General features: G+C 44.7%; 1 protein-coding gene across 2 annotated transcripts in view; it reads right to left on the bottom strand.

Annotated features, from left to right (window-relative positions):
- The window catches only part of si:ch211-195b13.1 (STKc_SGK domain-containing protein), an 85,582-nt gene extending 83,684 nt beyond the window's left edge, over positions 1-1,898 (bottom strand). For both annotated transcript variants that reach the window (XM_059949286.1, XM_059949287.1), the window contains exon 1: positions 1,744-1,898. In XM_059949286.1, coding sequence (XP_059805269.1) covers positions 1,744-1,824 — 81 coding nt within the window. In that variant the 5' untranslated portion in view covers positions 1,825-1,898. The remainder of the gene's footprint in view (positions 1-1,743) is intronic.
- Between the last annotated feature and the right edge of the window lie 23,741 nt (positions 1,899-25,639).

The raw sequence follows: 25,639 nt of genomic DNA, 5'->3' as shown, positions 1-25,639 counted from the left end.
TGAGGTTGCAGAACCACTTTAATCTGGCCCATGCTTTCATTAAGCTGGTCCAACACCAACTGGCTTAATTAGCCGGGTGTGCACTGGGACACATCGTCAGTAATGCAACCTGGGGTCTTCGGTGTTTCAGGTCTTTAATCTCTAGACACCCTCGTCCAGGGTTGATCAGGCCCGGCTTGTGTTTTTCCCACGTACCAAGATTATGAAAGTGGTGTCATTTCGGGGGAACAATAATGATGCAGTGTGAAGCAATGAATTCAGTGGTGATCATTAGAGATCCCTACATAATATGCACTTAGGTTTTTGTGAACTTTCCCTGACAATTATGGGCTGCACCTAAAAGTTACGATCCACTGCTAAGATGGGAAATACCGTGGAGGATGCATGTGACATCCATAAGTACATCAAGGGCAGACAGGGTTCCTGAACCAATCTCATCTGAAAGTAATCACCAGTGTGATCTACAGTGGGGAAGAAAGCACTACTGTACCCATGTGTGTACAAAAGTGAAGACTAACTGGTTGGATTTCTTGACTCAGGTCTACTTTTTTACTGGTGGGGGGGTTTGTCATTGCTTTGCTGCTGCTTGTGCGTGGGAGGGGGAGCTGGGGGTGCTTTGGGGTTCTAACGTTTAACTGTCATTCATTCTTTGGGCCACTCCTCTGTTTCTGTGGATGTTTGCGAAGAAGAAGAATTTCAGGGTGTATATTGTATGTATTTCTCTAACATTAACTGTACCTATTGAAACCTATTGAAATCAGAATCAGGTTTAATATCACTGGCATATATTGTGAAATTTTATCTTTTGCAGCATTAGTACATTGAGATACATATAATAAAAGCTATAAGTTACAGTAAGAAATGTCTATTAAAGAGTGCAAAAGGAGAGGGAAAATACAAAGATAGTATACATGGGTCCATTCAGAGATTGGAAGGCAGAGGAGGAGAAACTGCTACTGAAACTTTGAGTGAGTGCCTTCAGACTCCTGTACGCCCTCCTGATGGTAGCAATGAGAAGAGGGCATATCCCGGGGATGAGGGTCCTTAATGATGGACGCCATCTTTTTGAGGCCTTGCCTTTTGAAGGTGTCCAGGATGCTGGAGAGGCCAGTGCCCATGATCGAGCGGGCTGAGTTTACAACCTCCTGCGGCCTTCTCCGATCCTGTGCGGTCACCCCCTCCATACCCTACGGCGATGCAACCAGTTAGAATGCTCTCCGTGATACATCTGTAGAAATTTGCGAGTAGTCTTTGGTGACACAGCAAATCTCCTCAAACTCCTCATGAAACATAGCTGCCTTCTTTGCAATTGTGTCAAAATGCTGGGCCTAGGGTAGATCCTCAGAAATGTTGACACCCAAGAACTTGAAATTCTTCACTGTCTCCACTTCTGATCCTTCGATGAGGACTGGTGCATGTTCCCTCAACTTCCCCTTCATGAAGTCCATAATCATTTTCTTAATCTTACTGACATTGACTGCAAGGCTGTTGCTGTGACCCCAGTCAACCAGCTAATCTGTCCCACTCCTGTACACCTTCTCATCACCATCTGAAATTCTACCAACAATCTATTAAAAAAATTACAGATGGCTCTTGAGCTGAGCCCAGCCACACGATCGTGGGTGTAGAGAGAGTAGAGTAGTGGGCTAAACATGCATCCTTGAGGTGTGCAAATCTCTTCAGTACTGATGACATTTTCAGACTGATTCTGTAAATAATAATCTGGGAAGAGAAGTAGCTTACCCCTTTTTTCAGGAGATGAACTGCCGAGGTTTTTACTCCTGGCCTCTTCTTAGTGTCTTTCATGCTTAAATGGCAAATCATGACGGCAGAGCTAAGAGTGAGGAACAACCGGCAGCTGCACTGGATCCTACCCCTGTGGGTGCAGAGCAAAGTCACCAGCCAACTGGACTTTAATCCCAGTCGCTAGCTGTCGGTTGAACATTATGTTAATGGGACGTTCGATCACCCTGCAATGTGGCCTTGAAAGGGTGAAGACAAATGTTTGGATGTTTAACATGGTCAAAGATGGATAAATGCAAAGCCAAAAGTCAACAATGAATCAAACAATATTTTCCTAACTCGCCACAGATTTCACTCTCGGATTTTATGTTCAGTGGGGGAATTTACCTTGCTCTTTCATTGTTTCCCACTGCTGCTGGGTGCTGTGGATGAGAAATGAATAAGGAGATGGGCAGAATTTTAAACCGCTGGTTATTAACCAGCTACTCCAGACTAACTACGTTTAGCGCTGAAGTTCGTTGTCCTCTGTGAAGAGGTTTCAATGCCCTGAATTGCTAGTTTAACATTAACATACTAGAGGATCGAACTTCGTCAATTCATAAACATTTCTTCTACCAGCTTCCAGCACATTTGCAGAAAATTTGTGTTACCAGAAGAGTTAATAAGAGAATTCACAGGAAAAAAAAGCCACTGTGTTGTGGTGTATGGAAATTTGTCAAAATATTAGATGAAAGTCCGAACAATTCCAAGTGACACTTTAGCATGTAAGGTATCTGTACAAGTTAAGCATTGTAGGTTTGTTAATGTTTGCTAATAGCAGTTGGGTTCTTTTTGGCCTCAGTCACCAGTGCCATGAGAACAAAAGACCAAAGAGTTTACCAGCCTCTACGCGTCTCTCTGTGCTTGTGGATTGAACCCCTACTTATCGAGGCACCTTTCGGTCGGTTCTTGGGACTTCACCTTGACCGAGAAATCGCGGTCCCAGGGCGATTTCACGAGTCGGAATTCGGAGCTCCCCCAACCACATGGGCAATCAGGCCCCCCGACGACAGCAACAATCGAGTAGTGACTAGGAGTCACAAGCGCCGAAACCTTTGTAACTTACTGTGTAGTATTCAGTGTGGATTATTCGTGTTTTCAGTTTTGTGATGATAAATCAGGCTGAAGTTACTTCGTTAAGCTTATACACTTATTACCACATTTCCTGTACACTGGAATTGTTTGGGTCGACTGAGTCTGAGCAGTCCGGCCCATTACACAATCCTGACTAAGTTATAATGAAAGGACAGGTGTTACCAAAGACTTTTGTAATTAATTAATAAATCTGAAAATATCACTAGACTTTTGCAATTACTCCACAAGGAAGTGAAAAATCTCCCTCAGTTTCTTTCCCAAATGATCCAACGTAGAAAATATTTCCTGATCATAAATATGGAAAGAATTGCATTTATGTCTCACTGAGCTTTGCAGCCAGTGAGGAACTGTGGGAGTGCGCCTTATATCCCTGTTTGTTCCACTCTCAGCTTACGTTCACACCTTCCACTGGATGTTTTTGATAGAAGGAAATGGGGATTCTCAACTGCGGATGCGAGACCAAGCTTTAAGCCTCTCCACCCCCCATGCCCCTCCCCATTCAGCTGCCCATCCACTCTGAATCCTTGTCGACCCATGCAGCCAAATCGGTTCAACTGGAAGTCAGCAGACACGTTGCAAACCAGAGATGAAGCTAGCGCTCTTTCCGCTTTTAGTGTTAACACCGACCTTGCGGGCAGTCAGGTTTCCCGCAGAGTCCCTCTGAAGGGGGGTGGCGGGGTGCAGATACATCTCTACCAGTGGATGTGTATGGCTCTCCTTCCTTCTGCTAGCCAGCAGGTCGCCCTCGGGAAAGATGTGGCCTTCCTGCCTCCACCCCCCCCCCCCCCACACAATCAGGGTCACGAGAAGCCATGGGAGCAGGTGGTGGATGCTCGTATGAGCAGCCGATGCAGATCACAAGTCCTGGTTATGTGACCACTGACACCAGGCAGACAATCTCTGAAGAGTATTGATATTGGCTGGGGTCACTGTCTGGTAACAGCACTGCCCAGAAGAAGGCAATGGCATGCCATTTTGTAGAAAAGTCTGCCAAGAAGAAGCGTGGTCACGGAAGACTGTTTTGCTGAACACCTACGCTCTGTCCGCCAGAGAAAGCAGGATCTCCCAGTGGCCTCACATTTAATTCCACATCTCATTCCGATATATCTATCCATGGCCTCCTCTACTGTCAAGATGAAGCCACACTCAGGTTGGAGGAACAACACCTTATATTCCGTCTGGGTAGCCTCCAATCTGATGGCATGAACATTGACTTCTCTAACTTCTGTTAATGTCCCTCCTCCCCTTCTTACCCCATCCCTGATATAGTTAGTTTTTTCCCCCTCTCCTTTTTTTCTTTCTCTCTACCCATCACTCTGCCTGTTCTCCATCTCCCTCTGATGCTCCCCTCCCCCTTTCTTTCTCCCTTTTGCCAATCACCTTTGCAGCTCTCAGCTTTACCCCACCCCCTCTGGTCTTCTCCTATCATTTAGCATTTCCCCCTCCCCCTCCTACTTTCAAATCTCTTACTATCTTTCCTCTCAGTTAGTCGTGACGAAGGGTCTCGGCCCGAATCGTCGACAGCGCTTCTCCCTATAGATGCTGCCTGGCCTGCTGCGTTCCACCAGCATTTTGCGTGTGTTGCTTGGATCTCCAGCGTCTGCATATTTCCTTGTGTGTGGTCACGGAAAGACCATGATTGCCTACGTCGTACGACACGCCACATAACGAGTGAACAAACACCTAAAGGAAGCATGGGGGCAAAAAGGGGTTCACCTTTAATCTGATGTATCCCTGTCTGTCAGCCTCGATTCATTAAGCAATTCCTTTTCCTCTGACAACTGTGCTTAAATCAAAGATAATTCAATCCGAGGACATGGTCCCTTTGGGACGAGGAAGATACTATATCATAGAACACAGGAACAGGCCATTTAGCCCACAATGTTGTGCCTTACCAGCTAAAAAGCAAATCAAAACACCCAAACACTAATCCCTCCTACCAACAGCATGTCCACTTTCATGCGCCTATCCAAACGTCTCCTAAAGCCTCTAATGTATTTGTCTTTACCATCATAACAGGCGTCCACCACTCTGAGTAAAAAACATACCGCTCACATCCTCCTTTTACCCGACCCTCTCTCACCTTTAACGCATGCCCTCTGGTAACAGACATTTCAACCCTGGGAACCAGGTACTGCCTGTCTACTCTATCTATGTCTCTCATAATCTTATGAACCTCTATCAGATCTCTGGCGCTCCAGAGAAAACAACCCAAGTTTATCTAGCCTCGTGTGATAGCACGTGCCCTCTAAACCAGGCAGCATCCTAGTGAACCCCTTCTGCGCCCTCTCCAAAACCTCAACATCCCTCCTATAGTGAGGTGACCAGAATTGCATGCAGTACTCCACATGTGGCCTGAACAGAGTTTTATAGAGTTGCAGTGCCGGTCCCTTTTATTTATTTTTATGATAGTTATTTATTTAGAGAGATAGCTCAGTAAATGGCCCTTCTGCCCATTGGGCTTGTGCTGCCCAATTACACACCATGTGACCCATTAACCTACTAACCTGTACGTCTTTGGCATGTGGGATGAAACTGGGGCAGACAGAGGAAACCCATGAGGTCACACCAGGGGGTGGGGGTGTATGGGGAGAACAAACAACACCGAGCAAAAGTCAAGCACAGATGTATAGCTAAGGTGCCTAAGACTTTTGCACAGTGCTGTAGTAATTTTATGTATTACACTGTACTGCTGCCACAAAAAAACAAATTTCATGACAGATGTGAGTGATGATAAACCAGATTCTATTGTGGACTGAGAGTGGGAAGGGGACAGGGAGAGGGGAATCATGGTTGGGAAAAGGAGAAGGGAGAGGGGAGGGAGCGGGAAGCACCAGCCTGATATGGGAACACAAATGCCCCCGAACAAAAAGTTGTGGATATGGCCCAGTCCATCACCTTTCACCCTTAACCCATGACCTGTAGTTCTGGTCTCACCCGATCTCACTGGAAAAACCGTGCTTGCATTTACTGAACCCACGCTCCTCGTAATTTTGTTTCATTCATTAGATATGTGCCATGTCCTATGACATCATCATTATGTGCCGTGTTGTATGACGATCATGCCCACGATTGTTCTTGGCAAATTTTCCTACAAAGTGGTTTGCCGTTGCCTTCTTCTGGGCAGAGTTTTTTAAAGTTGGTTTCCCCTCATGTTCCCCTTAAACTTTTCACCTTTCAACCTTAGCCCATGAACTCTAGTTGTAGTCCCACTCAACCTCAGTGGTAAAAACCTCCATGCATTTACCCTATCTGCACCTGGAGGGACTACTGCACAGGATCGAAGTAAGCTGCGGAGAGCTGTAAACTTAACTCCGTCATGGGCACTAACCTCCGTAGCATCCAGAACATCTTCAAGGAGCAGTGCCTCAAAAAAGCGGCATCTATTATTAAGGACCCCCATCACCCAGGACGTGCCCTCTTCTCATTGCTATCATCAGGGAGGAGGTACAGGAGCCTGAAGGTACACACCCAACAATTCAGAAACAGCTTCTTCCTCTCTACCAGCCGATTTCTGAATGGACGTTGAACCCATTTACAGTACCTCACTACTTTTTTTATTTTTACTTTTGCACTACTTATTTAATTTATATTATATACATATTATATTGTATATAGTTAAATTAAATAATTAGTACAAATACTTAAATTAGTTAAATACTGTAATAGTTAAGTAAGTGTGTGTGTATATATATACACACACTTACTCTAATTCACAGTCTCTTTCTATGTATTGCATTGTACTGCTGCCGCTGTTTGCTAATTTCACAACATACGCTGGTGATATTAAACCTGATCCTGAGTCTGATTCCATACTTATTATAATTTTGTATACCTCTATCAAATCTCCTCCCAATCTTCCACATTCCTTCACCCCTCTGTAACAACATTCGTCTCCCTCTTCAGAGAAGCAGATTGAAAAAGTACCCTTGCGGAAGAGGCCTAAAGCTCTTCAGACTGTGACAGAAGGTCACTCAGTTAAGATGCGGCTCAGTGATGTGAGTCACATTAAGACTAAGCTACAGTCTTCTTTAATCAAATCGCTAGAGCGCAGATGACAAGAATGAAGTCCTGCCATTTGAGTCATAATCCGCCAAGGCTTAATGCAGGACACACACAAGCCTTAAGCTAAAAATACAAAGTGAATGTAACCAGCATCTAGCATCCAGTTATTAGTTCGTTAATTAGGGTAGCTTCGAAGACTTCATTACATAACAAATCAGATCAGCAAAAAAAAAGCTGATTTTAAGAGCATTACATTATTTATTTCTGGAAGCTATCTTGCTGACTTGTGAAGTGATCTTAGTTGCACAAGGTCGTCCTTTATAAACCTACCTGGCCACTTGACCTCACTGTGTGTTATGCAAGTCATAACCACTAGAAAGTCTGCAGATGCTGGAAATCCAAAGCAAGGCACACAAAGTGCTGGAGGAGCTCAGCAGGCCAGGCAGCATCTATGTCTTGAAGAAGTGGATCTTGGCCAGAAAGTTCATTTCCGTAGATGCTGCCTGACTCGCTGAGTTCCTCCAGCATTTTGTGCATATTGTTATGGGTAATACAATCCAGTTAGTTTAGTGGAGCCACCTCTGGCTGCTAAGCCAAAGTGTCCAATGTTAATCGGGGAATCTATTATCTATTCATGCCACACCTTCCCCCTTTTATATCCTGACATCTTCCATCCCAAAGACCTGATGCATTGAGGGATGTAGTCCTCTGAGGCCTACGTTCTTCAAAAAGGCGGCAGCCATTTTTAAGGACGCTCACTATCTGGGGCACACCTTCTTCTCAGTACTTCTTCTCAGGGAGGAAACACGGGAGCCTGAAGACCCCTCTTCTCATTACTAAAATCAGGGATGATTTTAGTAATGAGAAGTGTTTTAGGAACAGCATCTGCTGCTCTGCCATCATGTATGGTCCATGAACTCACGAACACTACCTCACCATTCCTCTTTTTGTACTAGTTACTTACTTCTATGTCTTGCTGCCACAAAACAACAAATTTCACGACGAGTCAATCATATTAAACTTGATTCTGATACTGACTTTAACATTCTACAACCCTTGAGAACCAAAATCAGCAGCACCCGCCCCCGCCCTTAACCAGGGGATGTGATACCAAGCAGAAGTCCACCTCAGCCAGCCCTCGCGTACAGAGCTGATATTACTGGTTACTTACTGTACCAGAAATTCAAACAAACCAATGCCGCTGCTGGCGACCCCCACCGATTGCAATTCTTGTGTGACACGCCCTTTGATCAATTCAATAACACTCCAAAAATTAGAAGAGCTGTATCCGATCCTTAATTAGTGGCTAGCAAAATATACAATCTTGAAGCGATGCAATTAAGTGTAATTTAGATACGACATGCCAGTGATCCCCAGAACCAAACTGCCCACAAGAAAGCACAAATGCATAGCTTATTCCCTTTGCTTTTGCCAAACCCACAACCACGTGACCAGTTACCATAATAAACGCGCAACACAGAACACAAAGCAGAAAGGAAGCTGATGCATGGCTCCTGCAATTACAATCAGATGAGAAGCCCAGTGAGTAGAGATCCAAATCTGTTGTTGCCTGCCTATTCTAAATAAATCACTTGCTCCTAAAGCTAAAGGTCACCTCGGCAATTTCTGCCTCCTGCTGTAAGAGAGGAGGCAATAAGGATCTCTGAAGTAGGTATCGAATCTAATGCAAATAAGTCAGAGACCTAGATACAGCTCAGCAAAAGGCCCTTCAAACCCTTTAACTGACCATGAATCGTTTTAATCTACTACCATCTGAAGGCACAAGATCTTTCAATTCCTGACCTGTTGTGTCTCTCTCTAAATACCTCTGGTGAACTACCTATACCTGTCTGGACATGCCCCCCCCCCCCCCGCTGACTGCTCCTGCGGCTCCTCCCACGGACACCTGTATAAAGGCGATTGGAGGCACAGCCCCTTCCTCAGTCTCCAGGGTGTTGTGTGATGGTCACTTGCTGCTTGTACTTTCTTCCAGCCAATAAAAGCCTACATCTCGCCTCACGTTTCCGAGAGTTATTGATGGTGCATCAATACCCCTTAAACATTGCTATTAAATCTGCTTCCATACTTCCCCCCCACTGCTACCCATCGGTAGTCTGTTTCAGAGGAATGCCGCTCTCTGTGTAAAAAATAACTTGCCTTGCAACCTTCCTTTAAACTTCCAGCCCCCCCTCCCACTACACACCTTAAATCTATGCCGTCTAGTATTTGACAATTCTATCACAGGATAGTGGGGTGGAGATATGCCTCCACCAAAAGGGGTGTAAGACTCTTCTTCCCTCCGCTGGCCTGCAGGTCACCCTTAGGCAAGGTGTAGCACCTGCTTAGCCCCCCAGACAGCATCATGTGAAGCCATGGGAGCAGGTGGATGGTCGTACGAGCAGCTGGTTATGTGACCACTGATGCCAGGTAGATAACCTTTGAAGAGTATTGATAATGGCTGGGATCACCCATCTGGAAAAGACTAGAAGGAGGCAATGGCAAACCACTTCTGTGGAAAAATGTGCCAAGAACAATCATTGGGTCATGAGACCATGCTCACCCACCTCATATAACACTGCACATAAAGATAATGTCATAAAACATAGCACATAATGATGATGTCATAAAACATAGCACATAATGATGATGTCATACGACACAGCACATGGAATTAACATTTTATCCACCCTATTGATGTCTCTCATAATTTCCCACACTTCAATAAGGTTTCCCTCAGCCTCTGAAACTCCAGAGAAAATGGAGTTTCTCCAGAGAAAAGGTTGTCCACACTCTCCTTGTAGCTAGCTCTTCAAACCAGACCACATCCTACTGAAATTATTCTGCACCCTGTCTAAGGCCTCCACGTCCTTCCTATAATTTGGTGATCAGTACAGCACTGACATTGGAAAGGGTTCACAGGAGTTCATGAAAATGATTCCAGGATTGAAAGGCTTGTCGTATGACTAGAGTTTGATGGCTTGCGACTCTACTCACTGGAGTTCAGAAGAATGTGGGGTGACCTCAATGAGACCTATCAAATGTTGAAAGGCCTCGATAGAGCGGATGTGGAGCGGATGTTTCCTATGATGGGAGAGTCTAAGATCAGAGGACACGGCCTCAGAATAGAGGAGTTTCCTTTTAGAATGGAGATAAGGAGGAATTTCTTTAGCTTGTGAGGGGTGAATCTGTGCAATTTATTACCACAGGCGGATGTGGAGGCCAAGCGTTTGGGTGTATTTAAGGTAGAGGTTGATAAGTTCTTCATCAGTCAGGGCATGAAGGGATGCGGGGAGAAGGCAGGAATTTGCGTCTGAGAGAGAAAATGGATCAATCATGTTGAAATGGAGGAACAGACCTCATGTCAAATAGCCTAATTCTGTTCCTATATCTTATGGTCTTTACGTCTAATTCCACATAATGTTCCTAATTACAATAGACAATAGACAATAGGTGCAGAAGTAGACCATTCGGCCCCTCGATTCTGCACCGCCATTCTGAGATCATGGCTGATCATTCACTATCAATACCCAGTCCCTGCCTTGTCCCCATATCCCTTGATTCCCCTATCCATCAGGTATCTATCCAGCTCCTTCTTGAAAGCATCCAGAGAATTGGCCTCCACCATCTTCCGAGGCAGTGCATTCCACACCTCCACAACTCTCTGGGAGAAGAAGCTCTTCCTCAACTCTGTTTTAAATAACTGACCTCTTATTCTCAATCCATGCCCTCTGGTACTGGACTCTCCCAACATCTGGAACATATTTCCTGCCTCAATCCTATCAAATCCTTTAATTATCTTAAACATTTCAATCAAATCCCCTCTCAATCTCCTCAATTCCAGCGTGTACAAGCCCAATCTCTGCAATCTCTCTACATAAGACAGCCCTGCCATCCCAGGAATCAACCTAGTGAATCTACGCTGCACTTCCTCAATTGCCAGAATGTCCTTCCTTAAACCTGGAGACCAAAACTGTACACAATATTCCAGGTGTGGTCTCACCAGGGCCCTGTACAAATGCAAAAGGACATCCTTGCTCTTGTATTCAATTCCCCTTGTAACAAAGGCCAACATTCCATTTGCCCTCTTCACTGCCTGTTGCACTTGCTCATTCACCTTCATTGACTGGTGAACTAGGACTCCCAGGTCTCTTTGCATTTCTCCCTTACCTAACTCTACACCGTTCAGACAATACTCTGCCCTCTTGTTCCTGCTTCCAAAGTGGATAACTTCACATTTATTCACATTGAATGACATCTGCCAAGTATCTGCCTACTTACTCAGCCTATCCAAGTCTCCCTGTATTCTCCTAACGTCCTCTTCGCATGTCACACTGCCACCCAGTTTAGTATCGTTAGCAAACTTGCTGATATGGTTTTCAATGCCCTCATCTAAATCATTGACATAAATCGTAAAGAGCTGTGGTCCCAATACAGAGCCCTGTGGTACTCCACTAGTCACCTCCAGCCAGTCCGAGAAACACCCATTCACTGCTCCCCTTTGCTTTCTATCTGCCAACCAGTTTTCTATCCATGTTGAAACCCTGCCCCCAATGCCATGAGCTCTGATTTTACTCACCAATCTCCTATGTGGCACCTTATCGAATGCCTTCTGAAAATCTAGGTACACAACATCCACTGGTTTACCCTCGTCTAACATCCTTGTTACACCCTCAAAAAACTCCAACAGATTAGTCAAGCATGACTGCCAGACTGGCTTGGAACTCTCTCTTGCACTGGGTTACCAGTGAGACAATGATTTTTTTCTCTGTTAACCCTCCTATAGCAAGCCCACCCTTCGTTGTTAGCTCTAATATAATCCACATGTCATTCGTTTATACTGACTGAACCTGCTAGGGTTTTCCTACAGTTCTGCACTTCTCAAGCATATTTTATCTCATTCCTAATTCTAATGAAGGGCCACCCGCCTGATATGTTCACACTATATCTGCTTCCACAGATGCAGTTCGACAACCTGAGTGTTCTCTGCATTTTCTGTTTTTATCTCGAATTTCTAACATCTGCATCTTCTTGATTTCCTCAAGACGTAGCACATCCCCTAACTAGGGGATGGAGCTAAGTCACCCTCCAGGACCTGAGTGCCCTGAGTTTCAGTGTGGCAACCAGTGCCACCTATGGGGGAACGATCTATTCCGGTTTAAGGTGGTCATAGTGAATCTCAACGACTTCTGGCTGGCGCCAATGAAACAAAGAAAAGTACTAATTACTTTGTAAATCACCCTTTCTTTGGTAAAGGATCATCGCAAACAATAGCCTGTAACTTCCCTTTGGACTTGGAGGGAATTCGATCTGGCTGAACCAAGGCTGAGAGGCAGTGGGCCCCTCACCAGGAGTGAGGAAGACCTGAGGTTCGATCAATTTAAATGCCGCCTCAGATCAGAAAGGTCAGGTACAGGCTGACTCGAGGCAGTGGGGTCCAGGCCCCAGAGGATATTGAACCCAATACTTGGACAACGATTTAGGCACTGGGCCAGATTGAAAAGGTCTGGGAGTTGGGGCCCAAGGCAAGCAATGGGCTGTTTCAGCCTGCTCTGCGTTGAACTAGGGATCTGTGGACAGACTCTCTTTGTGGACTTCAGTTCAGATTGATAGTTGCTTGTGTTTATTGTTTGCATGATTTGTTTTAGCATGACCCTAGTCAGACCCCACTTGGAGTACTGTGCTCAGTTCTGGTCGCCTCACTACAGGAAGGATGTGGAAGCCATAGAAAGGATGCAGAGGAGATTTACAAGGATGTTGCCTGGATCGGGGAGCATCCCTTATGAGAATAGGTTGAGTGAACTCGGCCTTTTCTCCTTGGAGCGACGGAGGATGAGAGGTGACCTGATAGAAGTGCAAAAGATGATGAGAGGCATTGATCATGTGAATAGTCAGAGGCTTTTTCCCAGGGCTGAAATGGTCGCCACAAGAGGATACAGGTTTAAGGTGCTGGGGAGTAGGTACAGAGGAGATGTCAGGGGTAAGTTTTTTACTCAGAGAGTGGTGAGTGCGTGGAATGGGCTGCTGGCAACGGTGGTGGAGGCGACTACGATAGGGTCTTTTAAGAGGCTTTTAGCTAGGTACATGGAGCTTAGAAAAATAGACTGTGCTGTAGGTTTTCGATGTTTCTATTTTTTTTTCTGCATGTTGGATACTTGATGGTCTTTTTTTCAATGGCTTCTTTTGGGTTTCTTTGTTTTGTGGCTGTCTTGCAAGCAGATGAATCTAAAGGTTGCATAATATATACATACTTCGATAATAAATGCACTTTGAACTCTTTTGGCAACGTGTACCTGGTCTTCGCCAATTCATTGGGAAACACTAGGAAGTTATTCAGTGCAAGACAGTTCACAGCTCAGTCACTCCAGGACCAAATATATATTTCGTAGAGAAAATTGTTAAAAACCCATGGATGCTGAAAATCTAATATAAAAACACAAACACTTATCAGATCAGGCTGTATCTGTGGGAGGAGAAACAGAGTAAACGTTTAACACACACAAAATTTCGGAGGCACTCAGCAGGTCAGGTTAGCTACAAAGACTCAAGGAATATGGGCTAAGGGTCTGAAAGGACAAATGTGAGTTCTTTTGACCTTTGATTTGAGCCAAGTGATTGACAACTCAGGGCTTCACAAGGTGAGGGCAATTGTGGAGGCTCCATCACCACAGAATGTAAATCAGTTAAGATCTTTCTTAGAACTGCTATCTGCATACTATGCAAAGTTTGTTTCTAACCTAGCTGAAACCTCTTCAGGAGTTTTTAAATAAATCAACACCCTGCCAGCGGGCAGACCGCTGTGAAGAGGCTTTTAAAAAGGCCAAAACAGCTTTGTCACAATGTGAAGCACTCACATATTTCAATCCTTTATTGCCCTGACATTCGGCCTGTGATGCATCACCATGTGGGGGCAGTTAACTAATTCAGGTTGTCCTTGTACCTCTTCCTTGGGCAACCTTGGGCACGGTTGCCCTGCTCCAGTTCTCTGTAGAACAACTGAGGTGGTGTTCTGGACTCATCCATGCAGATCACATGGCCGGTCCATCTGAGCTGAGCCTTCAAGACCTTGGCTTCAATGCTTGTGGAATTGGCTCAGTCCAGGACTGTCAGGTTGGAGATACGGTCTTGCCAGCAGATTTGCATGATTGGTCGCAGAGCGCGATTGTGGAATTGTTCAAGCTGTTTGACATGTCTGCGATACAGTGTCCAGGTTTCACAGCCATATGGAAGTGATGAGACCACAACAGCATTGTAAACCTTCAGTTTAGTGGAGAGGCGAATGTCTTTGTGCTGCAGGACTTTGACCCGGAGCCTTCGAGTGCCTGGCTTGCTTTCTGGATCCTTGATGTGATTTCTTTATCGAGGACACCATTGCTGGAAATGGTACTCCCCAGGTATTTGAAGTTGTCAACATTCCGTAGTTGTGTGTCATCGATGGTGATGCATGGCTGTGGCGGGGTGCTGTTAGGTGCAGACTGCAGGAGGGCCTCTGTTTTACCGAGGCTGATTGTTAAGCGGAACAATTTAGATGCGGCGGAGAATCTGCTGACCATTGTTTGTAGGTGGTCCTCTTGGTGCACCATTAGTGCGCAGTCATCTGCAAAGAGCGCTTCTATGAACAGCTTTCGGAGGGTCTTTGTGTGTGCTGCAAGGCGACGTAGGTCAAAGAGTGACCCGTCCAGGCGGTATTTGATATAAGTGCCCAGGTTTAGGTCTTTGACGGCATGCATTAGTACTTGAGTGAAGAAAAGGTTGAAAAGTACTGGTGCAAGCACACAGCCCTGTTTAATGCCATTGGAGATGTCAAATTTCTCGCTAGGTTCGTCAGCTGAGAGAATCTCTCCAGTCATGTTGTCATGGAAGAGGCGTATGAGGTTGATGAACTTTGTAGTAGACACACACAGCAAATGGCCCGAGGTTTCCATCATGAAGAGCACTAGATCTGAAAAATGTACTGAAGAGCTATGGTCCACCTTTAGCTGTTTTGGGCTCCTCCAACAGCTTGCAAGTGGCAATGGCCTGCAATTCCCGTCTGAAGAGTTCAAGGTGAACAGTAGCCAGCACATCAAGTCAGAACCACATCATCCAGCCTCAGATGGCCTTGTTGAACGATTTGTACAAACAATGCAACAGCCTCTCAAGGCTTCACTGTGAAGAGTATCCCTCAATCGGCATCTTAGCGCTTAACACAACGCACCACAGCACACCTCACGCCACCACCAAAATAGCTCCAGCCGCTGCACTTCATAGCCGTCTTAATCCACTTAGATCCCCCAAGCGCAAAATAGAAAGAGCTAAATTAACAGAAAATCCAAGCAGAATGACATGCAAAAGAGAAATATAGTAGCTTCACAGCAGGAGAGAGAGTACTTGCCCAGAACTACATCTCTGGAACAGAGTGGATACCTGCAACGGTGGTGGCACCTACTGGTCCTGTGTCGTCCACAATTGAAACTAGTACCAACAACATCTGGAGAAGGCATGGTGATCAGCTGTTCCCCACTTCTGAGGGTACTGAAAACCAACACAAACTGACCAATCCAGATCAACTTGTAGAAACGGGAGAGGATTCTGAGGCAATGATTGCGGAGCTTCTGTTGAGGTCAAGTGACACATCCAGTGTGCCCCCCATCACCTGTGCTTTCCAAGGTGCCCCTACTGGCAAAGCGGTACCCAAGCCAATACTGTACTCTACCAAGAGATAAAATAACATTGGCGTCATCCTGAGATCATCAGTTCTCTCACAGAAACAGAGATACTTTTATTGATCCCAAAGGAAATTACAGCGTCACGGTAGATGAGAAATAAGAAAGAATAAAATAATAAGTTACCTCGAACAGTCTAACAGGACGGAGTCATCACTTCCCCGGCGTTAGGTTGACTCATTATAGAGCCTCGTGGTTGAAGGTAAGAATGACCTCATACAGCGCTCTTTGGAGCAGTGCGGTTGTCTCAGTCTATTCCTAAAAGAGCTCCTCTGTTCAGCCAAGGTGGCATGCAGAGGTTAAAAACATTTTGTCCGGAATTGCCAGGATTATCCGTAGGCTCCTTTGTTCTGCCACAGCCTCCAGACAGATTGGAACCTTCAGCACGTGGGAAAGGATAACCCCCAGGGTTACGTCTTGGAATAGAGGCAGTCTACCCTTTTTTCCCTAGTTTATTAAAAAAAATGCTTTTATGTTTATTAGTTGAATTTGATGATTACTCCACTGAATGTTAATAGTTCAGCAGCTGGTCTGTGTATGGGGAGGAGGAGAAAACCTTTACAGTAGAGGCAGATATGTTATGTATTCATGTCTATTTTGACGCTTATGGGTGGTTGTCAAGCTTCCTTGTGTGCTACGCATTGAACATTGGAGAGGCTCCAGAGGAAATTCACAAGGATGATTCCAGGAATGAAAGGGTTATCATACGAGGAATGTTTGATGGCTCTTAGTCTATACTGGCTGGAATTCAGAAGGATGCAGGGGATCTCATTGAAACCTTTCGAATGTTGAAAAGCCTAGACAGAGTAGATGTGGAAAGGATGTTTCCCATGGTAGGAGAGTCCAGGACAAGAGGGCACAGCCTCGGGATAGAGGGGAGCCCGTTCAAAACAGAGATGCAGAGAAATTTCTTTAGCCAGAGGGTGGTGGATTTGTGGAATTTGTTGTCACGTGTAGCTGTGCAGGCCAGGTGATTGGGTGTACTTAAGGCAGAGATTGATAGGTTCTTGATTGGACATGGCATCAAAGGTTACGGGGAGAAGGCCGGGAACTGGGATTGAGGAGTAGAGTAAAAAAAGGATCAGCCATGATTAAATGGCGGAGCAGACTTGATGGGCCAGATGGCCTAATTCTGCTCCTATGTCTTATGGTCTTATGGTAATGTGAGAGGGCATCCTGGGTAGATGACTTACAAGCAAAATAAACGGCTGCACATGTGTTCCCCACCTCTCCATCTCTCATGTGAGTTATTCATGGCTGCCTGGCTGCCTGGTACCACAAACATAGCAAATTCCCTTTTGTAGGCTCTGATGGATGCAGCTTTCACCAGCCCTGGTAGCTCAGAGAGCTGCTGCCTCATTTTTCCTGGGTTTAATCCTGACCCTTAAAGTGAAACAGGTAGGTCAATTTTCCTTTGTGTCTTGATGAGAAGTAAAATCCCGGAGAAGCTCATGGGAGTAGGTTACGGGGAAGAATTCTGTGGCAGAATGGTATTGCTTTGTTGGCCAGCATGGTCCTGATGGGCCAAATGGCCTCCTTCTATTATGTAAGGAAATAGGAAATATGAGGTACTGCTGTGAATCCATCATCTGAACTCCTCTCTGTGTGAGTAAGGTTTTTCCCACAAAGAATAAATTTTAAATCCATGTCCCTTGTCTTGGAACAATCTGCTTTGAAGACCTGTGTCAGAGGGAAAGGTGGAATAGGTTAGGACTTTAGTCCCTGGAATGTAGGCGAACGAGGGGAGATTTGATAGAGGTATACAAAATTATGAGGGGTGTAGATAGGGTAACTGCAAGGAGGTTGTTTCCACTGAGGTTGAGTAAGGCTAGAACAGAAGGTCATGGGTTAGGGGTGAAAGGTGAAATGTTTAAGGGGAACATAAGGAAAAATGTCTTCACTCAGAGGGCTGTGAGGGGAGTGTGGAATGAGTCGATTTTAACATTTAGGAGAGGTTTGGATGGGTACATGGATGGGTGGGGTACAGGGCAATGCGACTAAGCAAAATAATTGTTCGGCTTGGACTAGATGGGCCGAAAGGCCAGTTTCTGTGCTGTAGTGTTCTATGGCTCTATGACTTGTGCTAAAGGGGACAATTCCCTCTATTACTCTGCCCAAACCTATTCCAATATATGTTATCCTCTGCAATTATATGGATTTTTAAAAACTTCTTAATTTTAGACTGCCCACCTTTTTTGGGGGCAGGGTGGTATGTCTCTACCATAGGAGGTGTAAGGCACTCTTTCCCTCCCCTAGCCCGCAAGTCATCCTTGAGCAAGGTGGCTCACCTGCTTAGTGTTCCCCCCACCCCACCGCCGAATCAGGGTCATGGGAAGCCATGGGAGCAGGTTGTGGGTGGTCGTATGAGCAGCCAGTGCATATCACAAGTCCTGGTGATGCCACCACTGATGCCAGGCAGACAATCTCTGAAGAGTATTGATATTGGCTGGGGTCACCCATCTTGTAAAGACACTGCACAGAAGAAGGCAATGGCAAACCATTTATGAAGAAAAATTATGATCACCTAGATCATGACATGGTACGTAATGATAATGATGAGTAAAGGGGAGGAGCTAAAGATGGCACCATAGAGTGACTTCTCCCAGCCCATCTGCGAAACTGTAAATTTTACTCTCTAATGTTTCTTTTTTCCTTTTCAAGCTGGCTGGGGTTCTGTCAGAATCTGTGATCTACAGCAGTACTCAAACTGCAGTTCGTCACGGCAGTGGGTTTCCGCTCTTGGAGGTCGCTGAGCAGCCTAGAGTTTTCGATATCTCTAGGAGCGGCCTGGGAGACGGGCATCTTCAGAGTGCAGTCCTGTGGCCCTATGGACGGAACCAGTTCCTGACCGGTATCACCGACTGAAGTGCCACAGGAGATAGGGACAGCGAGACAGCAGTGTACGCTGTTGTCGAAATGAGCAATGCTCATAGAAACATAGAAACAGCGAGCTGTTGGTCTCACTCTCACTGTGCCAGGGTTGATCAAAATGAGGGAGAGGGAGAGAGAGAGAGAGAGAGAGAGAGAGAGAGAGAGAGCTTGTGGCATGTCAAACTGTTGGGGTAAACAGTGTTTTTTGATGGACTGTAGACCATGGTCTCTTTGAGGGCTTTGCTAGTCCTTGCATGGTGGGTGATGAGGGCTGATGCTCTTTGCTGACGTAGGTAGAGGGAGGGTTGTTGCTTTTGCTGCTGCTTGTACGTGGGAGGAGGAGAGGGGGTCTTTAGGGTTCCAAGGCTTTCTTGTCATTCATTTTTTCAGTTTTTCTTCTGTTTCATGGATGTCTGTGAAGAGTAAGAATTTCAGGCTGTATACTGAGTACATTCTCTGATATTAAATGGAAGCATTAAACCATTGGTAGTGCTGATGACACTTTTTTTTTCCTAGCCAGCTCAATCAACGGAGTTGGGCGATCTACCTCACCAATTCCTTTTAGTACCATTAATTCTTTTTTTTTTGGTTTGCTACATTTTCTTGAAAGCCCTGAACTATAATGCTTATTTTAAAAATGCCATCATTGGAAAGACAGATTCAAACTATGAAGGAGACTGAATGTTCTACATTTGCTCTTTGAAGCATGACCCATGTTAAGAAAATAGTACAAACTGGAGGCAGTGAATCAAACAGTGATCTATTATTTCCTGGTACTTAAAGATGCCAGAATTTGAAATATCTGCAGCAGAGATTTAGTATTAAAGCTTAAGACTGCTAGGAGCATTAAGGATCTATTAATGGATATAAAGGTGAAGTGCAAAACCTTGGGCAGCGTTCATGAAATATTTAAATCAACAATCACCTTTAGGTGGAAACTCGTTCATTATGTGCCATGTTGAATGACATCATCATTACGTGCCATGTCCTATGACATCATCATTATGTGCCATGTCATGTGACATGGGTGATCATGGTCTTTCCATGACCATGATTGTTCTTGGCAAATTTTTCTACAGAAGTGGTTTTGCCATTGACTTCTTCTGGGCAGTGTCTTTACAAAACGGGTGACCCCAGCCATTATCAAGGGGGGACATAGGATCAGGAGAAGTGGAGTCTGTGTGGATAGAATTGAGGAACAGTAAGGGCAAAAGGACCCTAATGGGTATTTAATAATAGGCCACCAAACAGTAGCATGGATATTGGGTGCAAGTTGAATAGGGAGTTAACATTGGCATGTAGCAAAGGTAATGTCGCAGTAGTTATGGGGGATTTCAACATGCAGGTGAACTGGGAGAATCAGGCTGGTGCTGGACCCCAGGATAGGGAGTTTGTAGAGTGCCTAAGGGACGCATTCTTGGAACAGCTTGTACGAGAGCCGACCAGGGACAAGGCTATTCTGGATTTAGTGTTGTGTAATGAACAGGATTTGATAAGTGATCTTGAAGTAAAGGAGCCATTAGGAGGTAGTGATCATAATATGATAAGTTTTTATCTGCAATTTGAGAAGGATAAGGGCAGCTCGGAGGAGTCAGTGTTCCAGTTGAACAAAGGAGACTATGGAGCCATGAGGGAGGAGCTGGCCAAAGTTAACTGGATGGATATCCTAGCAGAAAAGACAGTGGAACAGCAATGGCAGGTATTCTTGGGAATAATGCACAAGGTACAAAATCAGTTCATCCTCCGGAGAAGGAAGGATTCAAAGGGGGGAAAGGGGCCACAGTGGTTGACAAAGGAAGTCAGAGATTGTGTAGCATTAAAAAAAAGGAAGTATGACAGTGCTAAGGTGAGTGGGAGGACAGATGATTGGGAAATTTTTAAGGAACAACAGAACTTAACTAAAAAGGCAATATGGGGAGAAAAAATGAGGTACGAACACAAGCTAGCCAGTTTGCTGATGATACTAAGCTGGGTGGCAGTGTGACATGTGATGAGGATGTTAGGAGAATTCAGGGTGACTTGGATAGGCTGGGTGGGTAGGCAGATACTTGGCAGATGACGTTTAATGTGAATAAGTGTGAGGTTATCTACTTTGGGAGTAAGAACAGGAAGGCAGATTATTATCTGAACGGTGTAGAGTTAGGTAAGGGAGAAATACAAAGAGATCTAGGAGTCCTTGTTCATCTGTCACTGAAGGTGAATGAGCAAGTGCAGCAGGCAGTGAAGAAGGCTAATGGAATGTTGGCCTTTATTACAAAGGGAATTGAGTACAAGAGCAAGGAAATCCTCTTGCATTTGTACAGGGCCCTGGTGAGACCACACCTGGAGTATTGTGTACAGTTTTGGTCTCCAGGGTTAAGGAAGGACATCCTGGCTGTAGAGGAAGTGCAGCGTAGATTCACGAGGTTAATTCCTGGGATGTCAGGACTGTCTTACGCAGAGAGGTTAGAGAGACTGGGCTTGTACACGCTGGAATTAAGGAGGTTGAGAGGGGATCTGATTGCAACATATAAGATTATTAAGGGATTGGACAAGATCGAGGCAGGAAATATGTTCCAGATGCTGGGAGAGTCCAGTACCAGAGTGCATGGTTTGAGAATAAGGGGTAGGTCATTTAGGACAGAGTTAACGAAAAACTCCTTCTCCCAGAGAGTTGTGGATCTACGGAATGCTCGGCCTCGGAAGGCAGTGGAGGCCAATTCTCTGGATGCTTTCAAGAAGGAGCTAGATAGGTATCTTATGGATAGGGAAATCAAGGGATATGTGGACAAGGCAGGAACGGGGTATTGATAGTAGATGATCAGCCATGATCTCAAAATGGCGGTGTAGGCTCAAAGGGCCGAATGGTCTACTTCTGCACCTATTGTCTATTGTCTATTGTTTGCATTGAATTATGTGGGCTGTCGACCTGCTTCAGTGTCTCTCTCTCTACACTTGGGGCATATCCGAATGTCCTGACGTCTGCTAGTTGATGAGACTGAGAATTTAATCTTATAGCCCATGCAGCATCAGACAAGAATTTGGTGAGTGTGGCAGAAGCTAAAGTCATAAAATGAGAGAAAAGAGAAAGCACAGCTCTTCAATAAGTATCAACCGTATGTTGGATATCTGTTTAATTTCTGATCCTTGGGGTTCTTCTGGGAGTCAAGAATGACGAGTAGTCTTAATTCCAAGATTTCAGTTTATTTTAGAGTCCAAACAAACAGAGTAAATAAACTAGATAAAGAGCTGAGAAACTGTACTAAGAGAGGGAACAAAAAGGAAAGAGAGAAAAAGCCATAATGTGAAGAAGCAATGCTTCTGAAAAATCCATCACTTTAAGTAAAATTCCTTAGAAAGAAATAGGATGCATAATTGAAATAATTATATCATATGAGTAGTCACAAAGATGAGACAATCTGCAAATACAGGAAATCCAAGCAACACACACAAAATGCTGAAGTAACTCAGCAGGTCAGGCAGCATCTGTGGAAAAGAGTAGACAGAGGACATTTCGGGCCAAGACCCTTCATCAGGACTGGAAAGGAAAGGGAGGTCAGAGTATGAAGCTGAGGGAGGGGAGGAAGAAGTACAAGGCAGCAGGTGATACATGAAACCGGGAGGGGGGGAAGGGCTGAAGTAAAGAGCTGTGAAGTTGATTGGTTAAAGAGATAAAGGGCTGGAGAAAGGGGAATCTGTTAGGAGAGGACAGAAGAGCATGGAGAAAGGGAAGAGGGAGGTAAGGGGCAGGTAAGGAGAGAGAGGAAAACAAAACCGGAGAATGCTGAAGGAGAGGGGGCGCAATTACCAGAAGTTGGAGAAAACGATGTTCATGCCATCAGGTTGGAGGCCACCCAGGCAGAATATAAGGGTTTGCTCCACCAACTTGAGTGTAGCCTCATCGTGGCAGTAGAGAAGGCCATAAACTGACATGTTGGAATGGGATTGGGAAGTAAAATTGAAATGGGTGGCTATTGGGATATCCCACTTTTTGTGGCGGATGGAGTGAAGGTGCTCCCAATATACATTTTTGATTTGGGAGCTTAAGGTAAAGGAACCCTTAGGAGACAGTGATCATAATGTGATAGAATTCACCCTGCAATTTGAGAGGGAGAAGCTAAATTCAGATTTACAGTATTACAGTATTACAGTGGAATAAAGGGAATTACAGAACATGAGAGAGGAGCTGGTCAAAGTTGATTGGAAGAGGACACCAGCAGGGTTGACAGCAGAGCGGCAATGGCTAGAGTTTCTGGAAGCAATTCAGAAGGCATAAGATAGATACATCATAAAGAAGAAGAAGAAGTATTCTAAAGGCATGATGATGTAACTGTGGTTGAAAAGGGAGTTCAAAGCCAACATGAAAACAAAAGGGATTCATGTAATAGTGCAAAATTTAGTGGGAAGTTAGACAATTGGGAAACTTTTAAGATCTGACAAAAGGCAACTAGAAAACCACAAGGGGAAAAAGATGAAATATGAAGATAAGGTAGCCAACATTATCAAAGAGGATACCAAAAGTTTATTTTTCAGATATATAAAGAGTAAAAGAGAGGCAAGAGTAGATATAGGACCACTGGAAAATGACACTGGAGTGGTTTGTAATTGGAGATAAGGACATGGCAAATGAACTGTATAGATATTTTGCATTAATCTTCACTGTGGAGGGCACTAGCAGTATGCTGGAAGTTCGAGAGTGTCAGGGAGCTGAAGTGAGTGCAGTTTTTATTACTAGGGAGAAGGTTCTTGGGAAACCGAAAGATCTGACAGTTGTTAAGTCACCTGGACCAGATGGTCTACACCCAGGTTTCTGAAAAAGGTAAATGAAGTCTTTGGTAATGAACTTTTGAGAATCACTAGATTCTGGAATGGTTCTGGAGGAATAGAAGAATTGCAAATGTCACTCCACTCTTCAAGCAGGGAGGGAAGCAGAAAGGAAATTTCTCGGCCAGTTATCCTGACCGCAGTGGTTGGGAAAATGTTGGAGTCGATCGTTAACGATGAGGTTTCAGGGTACTTGGAGGCACATGATAAAATAGGCCAAAGTCAGCCTGATTACCTTAAGGGAAAATCTTACCTGACAAATCTTTTGGAATTTTTTGAGGAAAAAAAATGCAGAGTAGACAAAGAAGAATTAGGGGAATGATGGAACTGATGGATTTGTGGCCAAGTTTGCAGATGTTATGGAGATTGGTGGAGGGGAAAGTAATGTTGAGGAAGCAGGAAGGCTGCAGAAGGACTTGGACAGATTAGGAGAATGGGCAAAGACGTGGCAAATGGAATACAAAGTGTAATGTCATACACTTTGGCAGAAAGAATAAAAGCCTAGACTATTTTCTATTTTCTCTTTTCACCGGTGAGGCCTCACTTAGAGTATTGTGAGCAGTTTTGGGCCCCTTATTTAAGAAAATAAGTGCTGACGTAGGAGAGGGTTCAGAGAAGGTTTACGAGAATGATTCTGGGAATGGAAAGTTTATCGTACGAGGAGCGATGGATCGCCCTGGGTTTTTACCTGCTGGAGTTGAGAAGAATGGGGGGGGGGGGGAATCTCACTGAAGCATGTTGGATGCAGAAAGACCTAGAGAGAGTGGATGCTGAGAGGATGTTTCCTATGGTGATTGTAGAACTAGAGGACACAACCTCAGATTAGAGGTTTAGAGGTCCATTTAGAATAGAGATGAGGAGAACTTCCTTTAACCAGAGGATTGTGAATCTGTGGAATTCATTGTCAGAGGCAGCTGTAGAGGCCAGGCCTTTGGGTGTATTTAATGTGGAGGTTGATAGGTTCTTGATTAGTCAGGAGGTGAAGGGTTACCGAGCGAAGGCAGGAGATTGCAGTTGAAGGGAAAAAGGATCAGCAATGATGAAATGCCGGAGCTGACTCAATGGGCTAAATGGCCTAATTCTTCTCCTAGGTCTTATAGTCTTATGGTCTAAGTCCGTAATTTTAATTCAGACTAGGACTGTAGTATCTTTCATCTCTACCTGGGATTACAGAAGGCCTGATCCTAACAGAAAATTAAAAATGCTGGAAGCACTGCGAGAAGAGAAAGAGTTATTGTTTTCGGATGAAGACTCTTCATTGGAACTGAGTTTAATATTTCATCCAGTAGACGGATCTGGAACAGCGTCACTGAAGTTTTAGCCCACAAGCTTCTGACTCAGAGCTGACAGTGCAGCCACAGCCGCAATGAGTCAGGATAATCAGCTTATTCATACATTAACCACCGCAGTATTTTTAAACATCTTGAATGTCGTACCAAATAGGTCTTCTGAATGTAGATGGAGGTTTGGACAATACTGGACGTTGAGAAATAACTTTTCCAAAGTGGTAAGGCTGGAATAAAGTCAAACATGCTGAGAAAAATAGACTTGATTTAATCGACAAATTAAGTATTGACATGACAGGAATTCAACTATGTAGTTTGCTACCCCAACATAGATCATATCAGAATCATTGACATATATTTTGAAATTTATTAACCTTGTGGCCGCAGTATAATGCAATACATGATAATAGAGGGGAAAAAAACAGTAAATTAGAGGAAGTATTTTTTAAACTAATTTACGGGATGTGGGCATCGCCAGCTAGGTCAGCATCTATTGCCCATCCCTAGTTGCCCTTGAGAAGGTGCTGATGAGCTGCCTTCTTGAACCACCGCAGTCCCTGAGGTGTAGGTACACCCACAGTGCAATTAGGGGGGAATTCCATGATTTTGACCCAGCGACAGTGAAGGAACAGCGATATGTTTCCGAGTCAGGATAAAATCGTTAAATTAAATAAATAGTGCAGAAAATAGAAATAAAAAAAGTAAACACGAGGAGATCTGCAGATGTTGGAAATTCAAGCAACACACACAAAATGCTGGTGGAACGCAGCAGGACAGGCAGCATCTATAGGAAGAAGCACTGTCGACGTTTCGGGCCGAGACCCTTTGACAGGACTGACTTCGTCAGGAGGCATCGCTCCTTGAAGATGTCCCGGATGCTACGGAGGCTCGTGCCCATGACGGAGCTGACTGAGTTCACCACTTTCTGTCTGTTTTAAGGACCTCCAGCACCCAGGACGTGCCCTTTTCTCACCGTTACCATCATGTAGGAGGTACAGAAGCATGAAGGCACAAACTCAGCGATTCAGGAACAGCCTCTTCCCCTCTGCCATCTGATTCCTAAATGGACATTGAAGCTTTGGACACGACCTCACT

The sequence above is a fragment of the Hypanus sabinus genome, chromosome 24 (assembly GCF_030144855.1).
Source record: "Hypanus sabinus isolate sHypSab1 chromosome 24, sHypSab1.hap1, whole genome shotgun sequence".
Lineage (NCBI taxonomy): Eukaryota > Metazoa > Chordata > Chondrichthyes > Myliobatiformes > Dasyatidae > Hypanus > Hypanus sabinus.
The sequence above is the reverse complement of the archived record's forward strand: the minus strand, read 5'-3'. Positions and strand labels throughout refer to the sequence as shown.